We start from the raw sequence: 15,758 nt of genomic DNA on the forward strand, positions 1-15,758 counted from the left end.
TGTGTGTGTGTGTGTGTGTGTGTGTGTGTGTGTGTGTGTGTGTGTGTATATGTCGGGTTTTCAGCTCTCTGTCTATGACATGGCTGCATGAGTTTGGGAAGAGGCTTCAGCTTTTCTCCAAGGCCACTTCCCGGCCTCTGGCTGAGGGACCGCTGGCTATTTAGTGCACCGGTCAGAACAGAGAACGACGACCTCGACTGGCTTCTCTTTTCTTTCATTCTTAAAAGTAATATGTGAAACATAATTTGAGACATAGCTTTTTCTATTTCTGCAGTTGATATGCGTTTAACATAATATCTTTACATAAGACATTTTGTCACCCTGAGCTAGCTGACCTAAAAACAAAATAAAAGAACACATGTTCAGACGAATATTAGATTGGAGACTTGTCCCCAACATAAGGAGAAATAGTATTTGGCATTTCCACCAAGGTGTAGCTACGAAGTCAAACATTTTCATTCATTTTTATATCACTTTTAATTTGATAATTATAATTTTATTTGAATTTTTTTAACACTAGTTGTAATGTGCAGAGTTGGTGATTGTGGGTGGGGTGGTAAGGTTATGTGTTGTTACAACATTAATACTTCGAAGTGTCTGAAGCATTTTAAAATGTCTGATAAAACAATTTACCCAATCATCAGATTTAATCATATCTACAGTTTTTTAATTGTATGTTCTCTTTTTATTTAGCTGACTGTTTAGTCCACTTAAATGCTGTTGGTTATTCTCACTTTCACTGAGTGGGGAAAAGTCATTGTGTTCCCAAAGGGAGCCTCTAGAGATATTTTTTATGTACACTCTACATGAAAGTGTGTGTGTGTGTAGTAGACCAGCCTTATTTTTAAGTCTAGAGACATACATTTAATTAACCTTATATCTTAAAAGTGAGTGTTGAGGGCATTTTATATTTAATTTATTTAATTATATGCGTGTTTTATTCAAACTTTTAGCTCTGTGTTTTCAGTGAGTGACGCGTGTCTCTGTCCGTGTGTTGCTCTGGACTGTCCTTAGGGCGAGGTGGAGCAGATCGCCATGATGAAGCCTAAAGGCCAGACGGAGCACGACGAGGGCATGCTGGAGTACCTGGAGGACATCATCGGCTCCTGCCGCCTCAAGGAGCCGATCCTAACCCTGGCACGCCGCATTGAGCTGCTCAATGAGCAGAGGGGGGAGAAGGTGACATACACTCACACACTATCTGCTCACACACTCCTAAGGGAACCAACTCTTCTTCCTGTGTCCTGACTTAATTTGCTTAATTTATACAGTAGAGGTTACAGTTTGAAGAGGCTTTTTAGTGTGTGTGTGTGTGTGTGTGTGTGTGTTTGGAAGATGTTGATGCACATTTCTGAAATTATAATAAATAATACATTTTTATAGTTGTGTAAGATAAGTTGGTACATAGCTGGGCCAGCTGCCCCAGACATGATTCATGTTGGGGGTTTTTTTTTTTACAGTATATGTAATAAGATGCTGGAGTGATTAGAAAGAAATTAATGCTATTGTAGCTTTTATCAAAAATCATTATGTGGCACCAGAATGATGGAGATGCTGTACATGTCACTAATGCATTATAATTTATGTGTATAGCTCAACCGAGTAAAGCATGTGGAGAAGGAGAAGAACGCTTTGGAGGGCGAAAAGAACAAAGCTGTGGAGTTCCTCACTCTGGAAAATGACATCTTCAAACACAAGAGTCGGCTCTGCCAGTATTATGTGTGAGTGCACCAGCAACAATGTAATGTCATTAGATTCCAACGTAGACCTGACCCAACAATAGCATAGAAACAAATATTGAATGAATGCCAATGTTCTTTTTAAAACTCACCGGGGCAGCGTGACCCTTCTTTGGTGTCAGGTGCCAATTTCTTTGTGTGTAAACAGTTTTTACCACTCACTGTTCTTCTCCTGATCTCTCTTTGTCATTAGTCATGATCTGCACAAGCGTGTTGTCGATAAAGAGCAGGAGAAGCAGAAGATCTTGGAGGACACCAAGGACCTGACTGAGAAAAATGCAAAGATATCACAAGAGATGGAGAAAATGAACCAAGAGCTCAAAAATGTGGAGAAGTAAGACTCCTCCTGTCCTCTTCTGCCCCTCTACCAACCAATGTAACATGCCTGGAAGGTTACTAACCTTTCTACTAATGTAATCATGTTGTGGCTGTTGTCAGTGCCTATCTTGATCTTGATCTGGTTTAGTGGCAAAAGTCCAATTCAGGTTTAGAAAAGTGTAGAAGTATCTGTAATTTATGTGTCCTAAAATGTGATTCTTACACAAATATATAGAAAAGTGTTCTCTCCTTGCGAAACGTGTTGTTCTAGATGCCACAACTCACAACTTTTTATGGCTTTGATGACCATAGATCATTTTTAAACTGTCTGAGCTTTACTATGATTAGTTTACCGTGTTATATTATAGATCTGGGGATTATTATTATTTGTTATGCATAACTTGTTTTGCATATTTCTTTGTATTCTCATACTTCATGTCGTATTTCAGTTGATTTTTCCATGATTGACTTGAGTGTACTCTGTAAATATGCTGTTCCTCCCCCAGGAAACAAAATAAGCTCAACAAGTACATCGAGACGCAGAAGGAGAAGTTCACCCAGCTGGACCTGCAGGACGTTGAAGTGCGTGAGAAGATTAAGCACTCCAAGAGCAAGAGCAAGAAACTGCAGAAGCAGCTGGAAAAGGACAAAGAAAAGGTGTGTTGGTGCACTATTGCACACGGTCCAGTGGCTGCATGTACCTGCGTTTCAGTCATTATTTCACTTGGACAGTATCACAGTAGAGGCACACGGTCGCATAATCTGTCAAGAGAGCATAATTATCTCAGTTTTTCCATCATTTACAATGCGTGTCCATACACAAACACAGGGTTGTACTAAATCAAGACAAGCTAGCAGCGGTGGTAACACACTCCAGTGGAGCTGTTTGTTTTGTCCCGGGGCCAAGAAAAAAACATGGGCACTAAAAATACAACTTCCGTTGCTTCTAGAAGACACACTGCTTGTTGTTTGGAGGGTTAGAGAAAATGACATTTGTCGAGTCTTTACAGAAACCTAAATGAATCCAACAACATTTGAACTTGTCTTTAGTATGAATCACATTGACTTCACGTGTCGGTTGAGAAGGTTTTATTTTTTATAAGCATCCCTCAGTTCACTGGTCCATGTTATACAGTTGAGAGCACAACAGTGTACCGTTTGTGTGTTTTTAAGTATGGTTCATCTTCTGTTGTCGATGATAAACATGGATTATTTTATTATTAAAATAAAGCAAATTTGAAAGATAATCTAAATTTGTGTAAAAATATGAAAGGTAGTGTAGTGTTTTAAACAAACTGGCTGTTGGAAGAGTTATAGTTTATGAAGAAATTCAACTGACATCACTGCATGATATTCAGATGATATACAAAAAAAAGTGAATATTGCTACTAATTCCTGTTGGGCTTGGACACGATGCTGTCTCAGTTGCTAAAGTGTGAGATGAGTTAACATGCGTTCAGAAAAATCCAGTTTCAAAATTGTAAACCAAAGTTGATGGCAGGAAGAGATATCTGCCCCAAACGATCCACTAGGGGGCTGTGGAGTCACACACGTTGATTGTTAGTGCGTGTCTGTTGACACTCGTGCTCTGTTTCACTATTGATGGAGTTCCTGTTTCTCTAACTTGCGCACTCACTGCAACATGTTTTCACACAAACGGAGAGTCAAGCGTCGCCTTCTCCCTCGCTGCTTTAACAACTCGTATCTGCTCCGCCTACACATCGTGGTCAGAGGCAGGCGGACCTCTGGGGAGCAGTGTTCTACTGTGTGGTAGTTAACTATGGCCTGGCTTGTGTAACACTCCCAAGCAGCCACAGCCACATTTCACCCACTGTTAACCCTACAAAACATAGACTGTACACACACACACACACACACACACACACACACACACACCACTCCTTGCCTTGTGTCAGTCCTGCCAAGTGGCAGATTTAACCAGCAGTTGCTCAGTTCTGAACGTGTGTTTATAGTTGATTACAGTTGTGTGCTTTGGCACTTGCAAAAAGCGTATTCAATCCATTTACTTTGTACCTCTTGTGTTCTGATGAAGTCTTTACTGATCCCTTAATCTCATTATCTAATTCAAGAGGCAACGGGCTGTTAAACTCTTGTTTAGTTGAAGTGTGTGTGTTGATGAGTGATGTCCTTACAGGACCTAGACAGGTGTAGAACCCATCTCATCTGTTGTTATCTGGCTCATCTTCCAGCTGGAGGAGGTGCGCGGTGTGCCAGCCAGCAGTGAAAAGGCCATCTCTGAGGCAACCGCTCGCAAGGAGGAGCAGGAGAAGCAGAAGGTGAAGGAAGAGAAGAAACTGGAGGAGGTGATGGAGAGTCTCAAGGAAGAGACCAGCGGTTTGCAACAGGACAAAGAGGTGCGTGTATACGTCCTGGTGTTACTTTGTTGCATGCTTTTGTTTAACTTAAGATGGAGATATTTGTTTTTTCATTGCTTCTTAGTCTTCCAACCGCTCCTCTTGTTTGTATTCTCCAGACCAAAGAGAAAGAGCTGATGGAGCTCAGCAAGGCTGTAAATGAGACCCGGTCTCGCATGGACCTGGCTCAGTCGGAGCTTGACATCTACCTCAGCCGCCACAACACGGCTCTGACACAGCTCAACACGGCCAAGCAGACGCTTCAGACGACTTCTGACACGCTGCGTGAGCGCCGTGCGGCCATCAAAGACCTGGAAGTCAAAATACCCCAGAAAGAACAGGAGCTCAAAAAGGTAAAAAGCTCAACCTTGTTTAAATCGCTTTTGTTACGGCATTTCCATGGGACATGTTATACCTTACTACTGTAAGTATCCAGCTGGTGCTCACTATATCTGAAGTTAATTTGCTCCTTTTTCTTTTTCCTCCTCAGGATGAAGGAGCGCTGGAGCAGCTGATGAAGGCGGACAGCGAGACGAGGGAAGTGGTGAGGGAGATGAGGCAGAAGGTGGACGAAGCCAAGAGCTCTCTGTCCTCCAACCGCAGTCGAGGACGAGTCCTGGACGCCCTCATGCAGCAGAAGAAGAGTGGCAGAATCCCCGGCATCTTCGGAAGATTGGTAAAACACTGTTATAACATAACTCATGGTCATCTAGCTATGGTGTGCATCGTGGCTATATAATAACACCAATTCCGCCTTTACAAATGTATTTAACTTTTAAGCATTCATGGTCTGGAATAAAAAGCAGAAGTGTCATCATTTTTGTTGTTGTGCATGTAGGGAGACCTCGGAGCCATTGAAGAGAAGTATGACGTGGCCATTTCCTCTAGTTGTGGCGCCTTGGACAACATCCTAGTGGATACCATCGATACGGCTCAGAAATGTGTCATGTTCCTCAAAGAGCAAAACATCGGGTTCGCCACCTTCATTGGTCTCGACAAGGTAACAGTCATCGCACTCCGGGGTGTGTAGAGAGTGAGTCATTATGGAGGGATTGGTTTGAATATCATACATGCTACACTCTAGTACTGACTTCAGTAGGTGGTCATGGGAGTTGGTTATACATTTACTAAGCTTTAAAACAATAATAAATGATATCCTCATCTCGCTGCGCTGTCTCAGACCTCCTCACTTCCTTCTTTGTTTTTCCAGATGAAGGTGTGGGAGAGAAACATGGCTCCCATTCGCACTCCGGAGGACTGCCCCCGTCTCTTTGACATGGTGCGTGTGAAGGATGCGAGCGTGCGACCGGCTTTCTACTTCGCCCTGAGGGACACCCTGGTGGCCCAGGACATGGAGCAGGCCACACGGATGGCCTTCCAAAAAGACAAGCGCTGGAGAGTGGTCACCCTGAAGGGACAGATCATTGAGATGGCTGGTGGGTGGCCCACTCTCAGGAAAGATACTACATCCTGTTTTTACAAGTCTGTTTTTAATCTCTCTGTGGTGTGACTGTGCTTCACAGGAACCATGACTGGAGGAGGACGACCACTGAAGGGCCGGATGGGCTCCTCTATTGGTGCTGAGGTGTCCCAGGAGGAGGTCCGTTTCTATCACACGTCTTACAGTAGAACATTGGCCCGAACTGGCCAACAATTCTTAGATTCTAACTCCTCGTTAACAGAGTTTGTTCAGATGAATGGCTGCATTTATACACCTTTGCCTGCTTTGTAGAACACAGAGGCAGCTGAACCATGAGAAGTGCTTCATGTTATATTTATACCAAGACGGGCTTCTTAAACATTAACATAACGAGTAGGCATACTGTCCACAAGAGAGTAATAGAATAACTCAAAAAGCAGATTAGATTATATATATATATCCTTTAATTCCCGCCGTTAGCGAGTATTATTTAAGTTTTACCATGAGCACGTTATAAGAAGTAATTCTGAGACGCTGGATGAAAATGGAACCCGTTGTTAGACGATCCCCACAGCAGGCTGTTGGAATACGAGGCTAATGATGCTTTTCATGTGTTTTCTGCAGCTCGACCTTATGGAGAGCAAGCTGAATGAGAAGGTGTCAAAGCTGCAGGACTGCCAGGAGAAACGGCTGCAGCTAGAAGAGAGCGTCCAGCGCCTGAGGCCACAGCTCCGAGATATGAAGAACACGCTGGAAAAATACGCCAAAAGCATGACTGTACGGCAAATACACGTCTTCCTGTTCAGCCACTGAGTTTGTGTCTCGCTCATTTGGGGATGTTAATGTTGACCCCTACTACTCCATAGCCATCCGTAACACGTTTCCTTCTGTCCTTCCTTCAGAGTCTGGCTGATCAGGAGGCTCACTTGAAACTTCAGATCAAGGAACTTGAGGCCAATGTGCTGGCTGCTGCCCCGGACAAGGCCAAACAGAAACAGCTGGAGAAGAGCCTGGAGGCCTTCAAGAAAGGTAGGCTCATTGTTAAATATGTTAATAAGTTCATTTTGAATCATCATTCTCTGCTATTCCGTTCTCCCTTCATAACCCTCTCCTCCTCCTCAGACTATGAGGCGGCGTCCAGCAGGGCTGGGAAGGTGGAGAGCGAGGTGAAACGGCTCCACACCCTCATCGTAGACATCAACAGCCACAAGCTGAAGGCTCAGCAGGACAAGCTCGACAAGATCAACAAGGAGCTAGACGACTGCTCCTCCACCATAACCAAGGCCAAAGTAGCCATAAAGACCGCTGACCGGTGAGGAAACGCATGTTCAAGCTCTGTAGTTACCCGTTTGCATTGTTCACACACATTGAGGAAACACCCGTTACGTTGATGTACTTGAACTCACCTGCTGAGATCCTTGTAACCACTCTGACAGAGGCCGATGTCTGTCTTTTGTCCCCTTTGTAGCAACCTGAAGAAGTGTGAGGAGAGTGTGAGTCGTGTGCAGGCCGAGCTGGAGGAGAATCAGAAGTCCATGGCTGAGCTCACTGAGCACCTGAAGAAACTGGAAGACGAGGCCGGGGAGGTCATGAAGGCCTGTCAGGAGGCTGAGGTCGGCACTCTTAACTTTTCTTACTGTTTAAGGTTCATTGTTTTTGTTTTAGACAGATTTTCACAGAAAAACATTATATTTTATACCAGTATTAGTTTTCTGCTCCATTCTTGACAGCAGTTTATCGTCTTTTTGCAGTGTACATAGCTTCTGATCAAGCAGGAAAACTACAATAAACAGTTGAAATACGATTTTAGACTTTGTAGAATGGCCACGTCTCGCTTACTTCTAAGTCCAAAGTGAAACAAGCTGACTACCGCACTTCTTTCTTGTCCTCCAGGCCGCGCTTCCTGAGGTGCAGCAGCAGTACCAGGGGGTGTTGAAGGAGATAAAGGTCCTGCAGCAGCAAGAGCACGCCATGCAGGAGGAGTCGCTCAGCGTGCGGCTGCGCATCGAACAGATCGAGACCAACATCACGGAACACAACAACAAAATCAAACACTGGCAGAAAGAGGTGGGTGATGAAGTGTGAGCTACGACTTCTCTTAGTAACGATAACGTTCTACTAACCGAAGTAATAGTGGAGAAGCAGGAGATCTGCGACATTACGGACGATTGGTCTAACGAGCAATAAAAGCTTCTCGAACATTACTTTCTCAAGTAATTCTTTATTTTATAGTAATTCTCTCCTGATGCGGTTTGAATGAGTCATTTTAGGGGCTCTGCTGTAATTTGGCAGTTTTAAATTGAAATGTGCTCTGTATTAAAAATGGTGTTCAAGATTTCAGATGTCTTTTTGTTTTTCCTGAAATAAAGGCAGGTTTTTAACTTTTTTTTTTTTTTCCGTTATTGAATGGTTGGATGTTAGTTAGTTGTGTCCACATTGATGATCTGTAGAGTAATGTGTTTTACCATCGTGTCTCATCTTTATATTCTTCAGGCCACCAAGCTGTCCATTCATACTATTGAGGGAGAGCCAGCCGAGGAACTTCCTGTTCTTACGTCTGCTGAACTCGAAGAAATCTCCAATCCCAACATCATCATCAACAAGATGATCACTCTGGAGACCAAGAGCGCTCAGATGAAGCCCAACCTCGGGGCCATTGCCGAGTACAAGAAGAAGGTACAAACAGGCCTCCTTCTGGCTAACCTTTAGTCATAAGTCTTTAGTTCACAGCAACGATGTCAACGTGTGTGTGTGTGTGTGTGTGTGTGTGTGTGTGTGTGTGTGTGTGTGTTCAGGAGGAGCTGTACCTGCAGCGCGTGGCTCAGCTGGACGAGATCACCACAGAGAGGGACCGGTTCAAACGGGGCTACGAGGACCTGCGCAAGCAGCACCTCAACGAGTTCATGAGCGGATTCAACATGATCACGAACAAGCTGAAGGAGAACTACCAGATGCTCACACTGGGTGGCGATGCCGAGCTAGAGCTGGTGGACAGTTTAGACCCCTTCTCTGAGGGAATCATGTTCAGGTAAAGAGAGAGGAGACAAAACAGACCAAAGGCTCATGTGTTGATTCCTGTTTGCTGCTTGTTCAATCGCGTCCTTTCTTGTTTTGAGCTCAGATTTTCTGTTTCCCGCTCTTTAGTGTGCGTCCTCCAAAGAAGAGCTGGAAGAAGATCTTCAACCTGTCGGGAGGGGAAAAGACCCTCAGCTCCTTGGCCTTGGTGTTCGCTCTGCACCACTACAAGCCCACGCCGCTCTACTTCATGGACGAGATAGATGCTGCCCTCGACTTCAAGAACGTCTCCATTGTGGCCTGTTACATTTATGTGAGCGTCGACCTGTTTATTAAGCAATGAGACGAGCTACACGGTGAAGTCATGGGCTCAAGATCTCTCTCTCTCTCTCTCTCTCTCTCAGGGCCAAAGTACGTTTTTAGTAGGAAGGTGGTGTAATGATAGTCAACAAGAAGTAGAAGTAATTAAACATTCAGCCGGTTAATTCTCAGAGCTGTTGAGCTAATCTGTGCTGTTGCGTAACACTGGATTAAAGGGGGAGTTCAGACAAATCGCCTGTTTTTCGGGAGTGTGGATCAAAACAAAGTACTAAGCATTTAACTGTGAGCCTCCACCGGGCCTGCACTTTTTGAATATTTACTTCATTCTTCAGGTTACATTTTAACAGCACCAGGCTGTACTTGATTGAGACGACGGCTTCTAACCTCAGTCTCTCTCCAGATCAGTCATTTTGTTTTCTTTCCCTCGTCTCTGTGCAGGAGCAAACAAAGAACGCTCAGTTCATCATCATCTCCCTGAGGAACAACATGTTTGAGATCGCAGATCGTCTCATCGGCATCTACAAAACTCACAACACCACCAAGAGCGTGGGAATCAACCCCAAGACCATCGTGTTCAAAGAGCACGATGCCGTCACTGCTTAGAGGGCTCCTGTTCATTTTTTACTTTTCACACATTATGTAAATATTTGTCTTAGCCTTGTCCTTTATGATGGAATGCTGCTATTCTTTAACTCTCTGTACTTTTTAACTATCTGAACCAATAAATGTTTTCTGGCAAGATCTTTTCCTTAATGCAAATGCACAAACATAACCGTCACTTTGAATAGATTGAAATTGAACCTGAAGTGTGGACAGACAAACATCTAATATTTTTTCAGTCACTGAACTGATCAGAGAAAGTCAAAGATATTTTTATTACATTTTGTTCTGTAAATGTAATTAAGTCTCATGACAGGCCGACCTGTAGATTCCTAAACTTATGCAAGTCAATTTCAGTACCCCGGTAATAAACCGAGCTCCAATGGTCAGCTCGCTGGTTGCATTTAAAATAAATGTTACAACTCCAACACCAATAGTCAAGATTTGTCTAGTTTGCACACATGTTCTGCTGAGGTCAGCTGATTCTTGGACACACAATATTTCACACTACAAAGACAACTGTAGCGAGCGTCAGCTAATGGAGCTCACAGCACCACTTTAAAACATACGGCAACACTAATTGACTCGTGGCCCGTCATGCAGTGTCACACTGATGGCTTTTATTTTTATTTTAATGAATACGACACAAAACAAAGCATTTAAAATACAGTAACAAGTTTAGAAAAATACAACTGATCAAAATGTCTTCAGTATGTGATACTTGCAGTAGCATATACACCAACTATAGTTTGCATAATACTTGTGTACATGATATTTAGGGCGGTTGCACCGCTGCCTCACAGCTCTGTGTGGAATGTGCATATTCTCTCCGTGTCAGCTCGGGTTCTCTGGCTTCCTCCCACAGTCTGAAACATGCAAGTTGGGTTAATTGAAGACTCTAAATAATTATATATATATGCCCAGCAACAGCTATTAAAGATAATAAATGGAAGATATTTTGGAATGCAGCTCGGCGTTCTGGTATTTCACAGATACTCAAGTTGGTGGTTCTGTGAAGATCTGTCCTGCTGACGACATCTTGAGTTGTAGAAAGCTATTGGTCCTGGTGGTGATGCAGTCTACTACAATAAGACTATTATATAGTTTCTATATTGGCTATTATAAGTAGGGTGAGGTTAAGGCGTGGTGGTTAAAGGCACAGCAAGGTAGCCACTGAGAGCTGAGCATCACTGCAACATGATCTCAGGTCCAGAGTGTATCTGGTTCCACTCTCCAGGCTCTAGGGTTCACATACAGCTCCGGTCCCTGTAGACCTGTGTAAGGAGATACATGTGCAGCTGAACTCAAGTCCTAAGCACTGAAATGTCCCACTGCATCTTGGGAAAGGTGACTCACTTACACATTTTTGTAAACCTATGATAAAAACATCTTGTTTGATATGATTAATGCTGATTAGTTAGACAGTATAAAGATAGAAGAATATACCATAAATAGGAACACTAGACAATTAAATATACAAAAAGATGTACGGCTACATAAACGGATACATTTTTTTTTTTAAAGAACGTCTGTTTACCAATTGCCTGAATTTTTCCAGGACAATAGCAGGAGTTTAAAGGGGTATTAAGGAGTATTTTCCCTTTACTACAGGAGTGTGGAAGTAAAGCTTTGTCAGCCTCTACATGTATGTCGAGGGTTCCAGTTTCAGTGGGATGTCAGAGTTTTAAATAAGGCAGCCAGCTGCTGGGAGGCCTTTTCCCCCACTGAGGAGAGGTGAGCGCTCCATCTTTCCACAGCGGCCTCCAGCACCGTGTACGCTGATCCCGCCGTGTCCCAGACCGATGTGACCAGTTCACTGCTCAGGCCGTGGACCGACTGACTAAACCGAGAGAGCACAGAGAAACCGAGCGACGCCCCTCCGACCGGGTTGACCCACAGTGCCGTCAGCAGCAGCAGCAGCCCCAGCAGCAGCAACGAGAAGGTGGGCCGCAGTTCCCACCACAAGTTCTGCGCCCAGCCGTCGGACGGATCCCTTCCTCCGGCTTCGGTTTCTACGCCGCCACATCTGGTGCAGCAGCACACCTTAGGGACGGGCGCTTCCTCCAGGCTCCCGATGGTCACGGCGGGCCAGTGCTGCTGCAGGTGCTCTGCTGCCCGCGGAGTGACGGAGAGGTTGATCACCGAGGGCAGAGGGGCTTTAATGAACCCTTCAACCCTCTCTCTGAATAAATGGACCTGCTCCAGGAAGACCAGCGGGGAGTCCTCCTCCTCTACTGATGAACCCAGGGACACCAGGTCCAACTGTTCTTCCTGCAGGAAACATGATGGTTATCGGGGCTTTTATTTTCGTAATTACGACAGGGAAACTCATATATATCCGACATTACGCCTAATAACTTCGAGGTGCCTAAAAACCAAAACAACATGGATGCCTCACGTTATCAATGAAAGTAGCTAAATCCAACTTCAATGGATATTTCGCTTGTCCATATTACCTGTCCATGCTAAAGTATCTTAGTTAATCCACTCAAGGATGGGAAACAGTCCCTAAATAAGTGACGACGATGATGTGCGCTATGATCTGATGTAAATCGGCCATTAGCCCTGAAACACACCTGTAGTGCCTTCACTGTGTGAATGAGGGGGTCGTAGGCCCGGGACACCTCTGCACCGGCTTTATCCAGGGCCTCCAGGTAGGCGTGTCTCTTGCGAGCCAGCACCACCTCCAGCGCCTGAAAGAACTGATTGACCTCCTGCTGGTCCTGCCTCACTAGACCCTCACAGCGGGCCTTCTCCTGCTCCAGCTGCACCCCCAGCTCACACACCTAACAGCAGGACAGAGGGCAGGTAACATTTCCAAATGAACACACCACACATGCTTTTCAGAGTATCTTTTCAGCCCGATTGCAGCCACATTGACAGGATTCCCTACCTGTGTCCATCTCTGCTCAGAGAGTCTGGCCAGCAGCAGCGATGGAGTCTGTTTCTCTCTGATGAACGCTGCCTGGAGGTCATCTATGGGATGGCCCTGGTGCTGCCCGACAGTCAGACACAGCCCGCAGATCAGCTGGCGGTCCTGGATGCAGTACATGTTCAGAGGCTGCCTGTGGTGCTCCTGACAGGAAGGGTGTTGCGGCGCACTGTCGCTCTGGTACTGGAGATAGCAGACGAGCACAAACTTAAGCAGCAAAGCATATAAAGCAATAAGAGGATTCTTAGACCGATAGGTAGCATAAAGGATGAAGGATGACTCTCTCCTACTTTCTCGATGATGGCTCGCAGAGATACGTTGGTGGGCAGAGAGTCTACGCCCATCGGGGGCAGCTCTACCACGCTGCGGCAGTTGGGGCATTTTAGCGGCAGGCGGAGCGGACGCCAGATGGAGTAGTTGGTGGACAACCGGAGCAAGTTGTCCAGGCAGTTCTTACAGAAGGTGTGCGAGCACGGCAGGACGCGTGGGTCAGAGAACAGCGAGTAGCACACAGAGCACGTCAGGTCTTCCTCCAGGTTGTCCATGGTGGAGGCTAGAGGCCCGGTTCAGGACTGAGGATTAGGGAGACGAAGATCTGGCAGGACGGAGGAAAAGCTACGCGTTCAGCAAAACACATCAACTCGCTGCAACTGTCAAGTGAGCGTAACCTAGTGAAGACCTAAAAGAATGTCATTGGGTTCAGAGTCAATTAACACAAAAATTGAACTATTTTGATAATGAATTATTGTTCAATTTGTTTTCCAAGCAGTTGAAGGTCTCAGCAGTTTGATGTAAAACCTTCTTCTTGTCGTATATAAAACAATATCTTTGTGTTTTGGACTGTTGGTCAGATATAACAAGACATGTGAAGAGGAAAAATAGGCTTTTTCCCTATTTTCTGACATTTTATATAAAAAATGATTAGTTGTGAAAATAGATAAAACGTGGGAACACATGTACAATCTATTACAATACAATACAACAGCTCTGTCATAAATTCTACCTGTACAAAGCTCATTATGAGCAATGTGTAAATTCAATTATATATCTATTACCGAGGTCAAAAGGTGATGTTATGCTGGAAGACTACATTATAATGTGGTGTTCCTGATATTCTGTCCTCCCTATTTACAAACTATATTTCTCTATGACGGGGTCATAAAAGTAGACTTTATGGTGGAACTGTATTGCATTAGATTGTACAGGTGTATCTAATGAAAAGGCCCCTGAATGCATCATTAGTGTTTCCCTATTAACAGCATGGATTGCCTCATTCAAGTAAGTCTAACCATCCTGTACTGAAAAACAAGAGAACAGCCAAAAAAGGGCTCAGCCCCTATTAGAGGATCAGTTATATAGTGAGGTGTGTGCGCGCGCTCTCTCCTCTAGTTACATCTAGCACCGCAGTGACAATAGGAGGCCTTCTGCCAGCACCCACCCAGTCCCAACACACAAACACACATTGTGTGGTCAGGACAGGCTGCAGAGTTGTGCAACTGACCCCAAAAACCCGAATCCATTTATGCAGTTAAACTACAGCCGATTTGGCGCCCAGAATCAAACAGGTAACGTTTTAAGCGTTCATTATGATCAATTAATTCATTTTAGACATGTATCCACTTGGTACATTTAAAACTTTACAGCTTTATATTTTTTTTTCCGCATTTTCTGGGAATTGTCAATTGTTTTGTTGGCTGTTCTGGTCAACTTTGCAGAAACAGTTGCGTCAGTTTTATTTATTTATTTATAATCACGAGACCGTTAACCGCAGTTTTATTTCAAAAGTCACATAAGAAGCATCAATTTATGGCTTCAAGATACGTTATTTTAGAGACACCTTCAACAACCATAAAATATATTTCCCACATGATAAATAGTATTTTATAAAGGTTTAATTTAAACTAACGTTACCGTGTCACTCCCATACCAGTAACGCTAGACACATCAACAGCTGTTGCAGCTTCTCTCTCAGCGACCCGTCAGACATTTTTTGTCTTCGAATTTAACATTTACACATTTCTATCTTGGTGACAACGTATACAATTTAGAAAGATGTTTTTAAAGCGAGAAACCTTTAGTTAAACACTCACCGTATGCACGGAGGAAAGAGTCTGCCCCAAAACAGTTTTCATTTCCTGTTCCTCAAGGTGCTGCCTTCAAGTGCCCTCAGTAAAGTCGTACTTGCTGAAGGCAGAGGTAGGCGGATATGCTAAAACTTTTGGAGCACATTTAAATGCTTGCGTAGAAAATAGGAAAAAAGTAAACGTTTTGCGATGTTTTCAGACTTAAGTTAACCAGCTATTCTTTCAAAAGACATGTGTCACTATTGCCACCCAGCCTTTTTGGTGCGCGTGGGTGTCACTAACGTACTCCAGTCTTAACAGCTACTTCTCCGATAGTTTCGAATGCATCATTTATATTTCCTGTACTACGCATGCGTATAAACTCGTCTCTCTGGCCAATCAGGCTGCACTTTTATATTTGAATCCAAACTCAACCTTTTTAAGAAAGTGGAAATAAACGCATGAGGATTAAACGCACCACTTCGTCACAACAGACCACACACACACACACACACACAGTCTCTCGTTTTGGGTTTCACTATTTATTTTCTCGAAGACAACCTATCCTGTAGCCTATCTCCCAAAAAGGTTTTTTGGACAAAACACTTTTTTTTACCTTCCATGTCATAATTTTAGATTTGAAACCACATGTTTGCTTACAAGGAATGCTGCAAAAAAAAAAAAAAAAAAAAATACCCCTATGTTCAACAGAAGGTTTATGAGCACAATGTGTAATCATTTACTACAGTGTTTGAAGTTAACACAAAAAAATGGAAAAGGGTAAGCTTGTACACCTAGCTGGTATAAGAGGAAATGAGTATGGGGCCAAGGACTGCAAGGTACTAAAAGGTACAGCAAACTTGTTCATGGGTTATTTATTATTTAGGAGAACCCACTTAGGACAACTCCAGTCTGACATGTGGGATACCCTTTGACCTGGAGGAAAAGGGAGGCTAATTCCCCTCTTAGTCTAGC

At 44.0% G+C, this 15,758-nt stretch overlaps 2 protein-coding genes across 3 annotated transcripts in view; one reads left to right on the forward strand and one right to left on the reverse strand.

The window, feature by feature from the left end:
* Positions 1-10,424, forward strand: part of smc4 (structural maintenance of chromosomes 4) — a 16,199-nt gene extending 5,775 nt beyond the window's left edge. For both annotated transcript variants that reach the window (XM_031860711.1, XM_031860712.1), the window contains 19 exons: positions 1,015-1,179; positions 1,594-1,721; positions 1,933-2,073; positions 2,564-2,714; positions 4,268-4,432; positions 4,552-4,785; positions 4,923-5,108; positions 5,271-5,432; positions 5,643-5,868; positions 5,956-6,032; positions 6,477-6,629; positions 6,755-6,881; positions 6,975-7,164; positions 7,321-7,465; positions 7,746-7,919; positions 8,346-8,528; positions 8,648-8,880; positions 8,997-9,180; positions 9,627-10,424. In XM_031860711.1, the coding sequence (XP_031716571.1) occupies positions 1,015-1,179; positions 1,594-1,721; positions 1,933-2,073; positions 2,564-2,714; positions 4,268-4,432; positions 4,552-4,785; positions 4,923-5,108; positions 5,271-5,432; positions 5,643-5,868; positions 5,956-6,032; positions 6,477-6,629; positions 6,755-6,881; positions 6,975-7,164; positions 7,321-7,465; positions 7,746-7,919; positions 8,346-8,528; positions 8,648-8,880; positions 8,997-9,180; positions 9,627-9,791 (3,189 nt within the window). In that variant the 3' untranslated portion in view covers positions 9,792-10,424. The remainder of the gene's footprint in view (positions 1-1,014; positions 1,180-1,593; positions 1,722-1,932; positions 2,074-2,563; positions 2,715-4,267; positions 4,433-4,551; positions 4,786-4,922; positions 5,109-5,270; positions 5,433-5,642; positions 5,869-5,955; positions 6,033-6,476; positions 6,630-6,754; positions 6,882-6,974; positions 7,165-7,320; positions 7,466-7,745; positions 7,920-8,345; positions 8,529-8,647; positions 8,881-8,996; positions 9,181-9,626) is intronic.
* Positions 9,593-15,212, reverse strand: trim59 (tripartite motif containing 59). Its single transcript, XM_031860716.1, has 5 exons — positions 14,811-15,212; positions 13,011-13,315; positions 12,682-12,903; positions 12,365-12,574; positions 9,593-12,059 (listed from the first exon to the last, which is right to left on the reverse strand). The coding sequence occupies exons 2-5, from the start codon at positions 13,263-13,265 to the stop codon at positions 11,454-11,456; spliced, it is 1,293 nt and encodes a 430-aa protein (XP_031716576.1). The 5' UTR covers positions 13,266-13,315; positions 14,811-15,212; the 3' UTR covers positions 9,593-11,453.
* Between the last annotated feature and the right edge of the window lie 546 nt (positions 15,213-15,758).

This window comes from Anarrhichthys ocellatus, unplaced genomic scaffold (genome assembly GCF_004355925.1).
Source record: "Anarrhichthys ocellatus isolate YVR2014 unplaced genomic scaffold, GSC_Weel_1.0 scaffold24, whole genome shotgun sequence".
NCBI lineage: Eukaryota > Metazoa > Chordata > Actinopteri > Perciformes > Anarhichadidae > Anarrhichthys > Anarrhichthys ocellatus.

Bases quoted from the DNA above. Each gene is read 5' to 3' on its own strand.
- trim59 (XM_031860716.1), bottom strand. From the start codon at position 13,265: ATGGACAACCTGGAGGAAGACCTGACGTGCTCTGTGTGCTACTCGCTG. The intron at 12,575-12,681 runs GTAGGGAATCCT...TCCTGCTGTTAG, and splicing joins CTGAGCAGAGATGGACACAG to GTGTGTGAGCTGGGGGTGCA. The intron at 12,060-12,364 runs GTGTGTTTCAGG...TGTTTCCTGCAG, and splicing joins ACACAGTGAAGGCACTACAG to GAAGAACAGTTGGACCTGGT.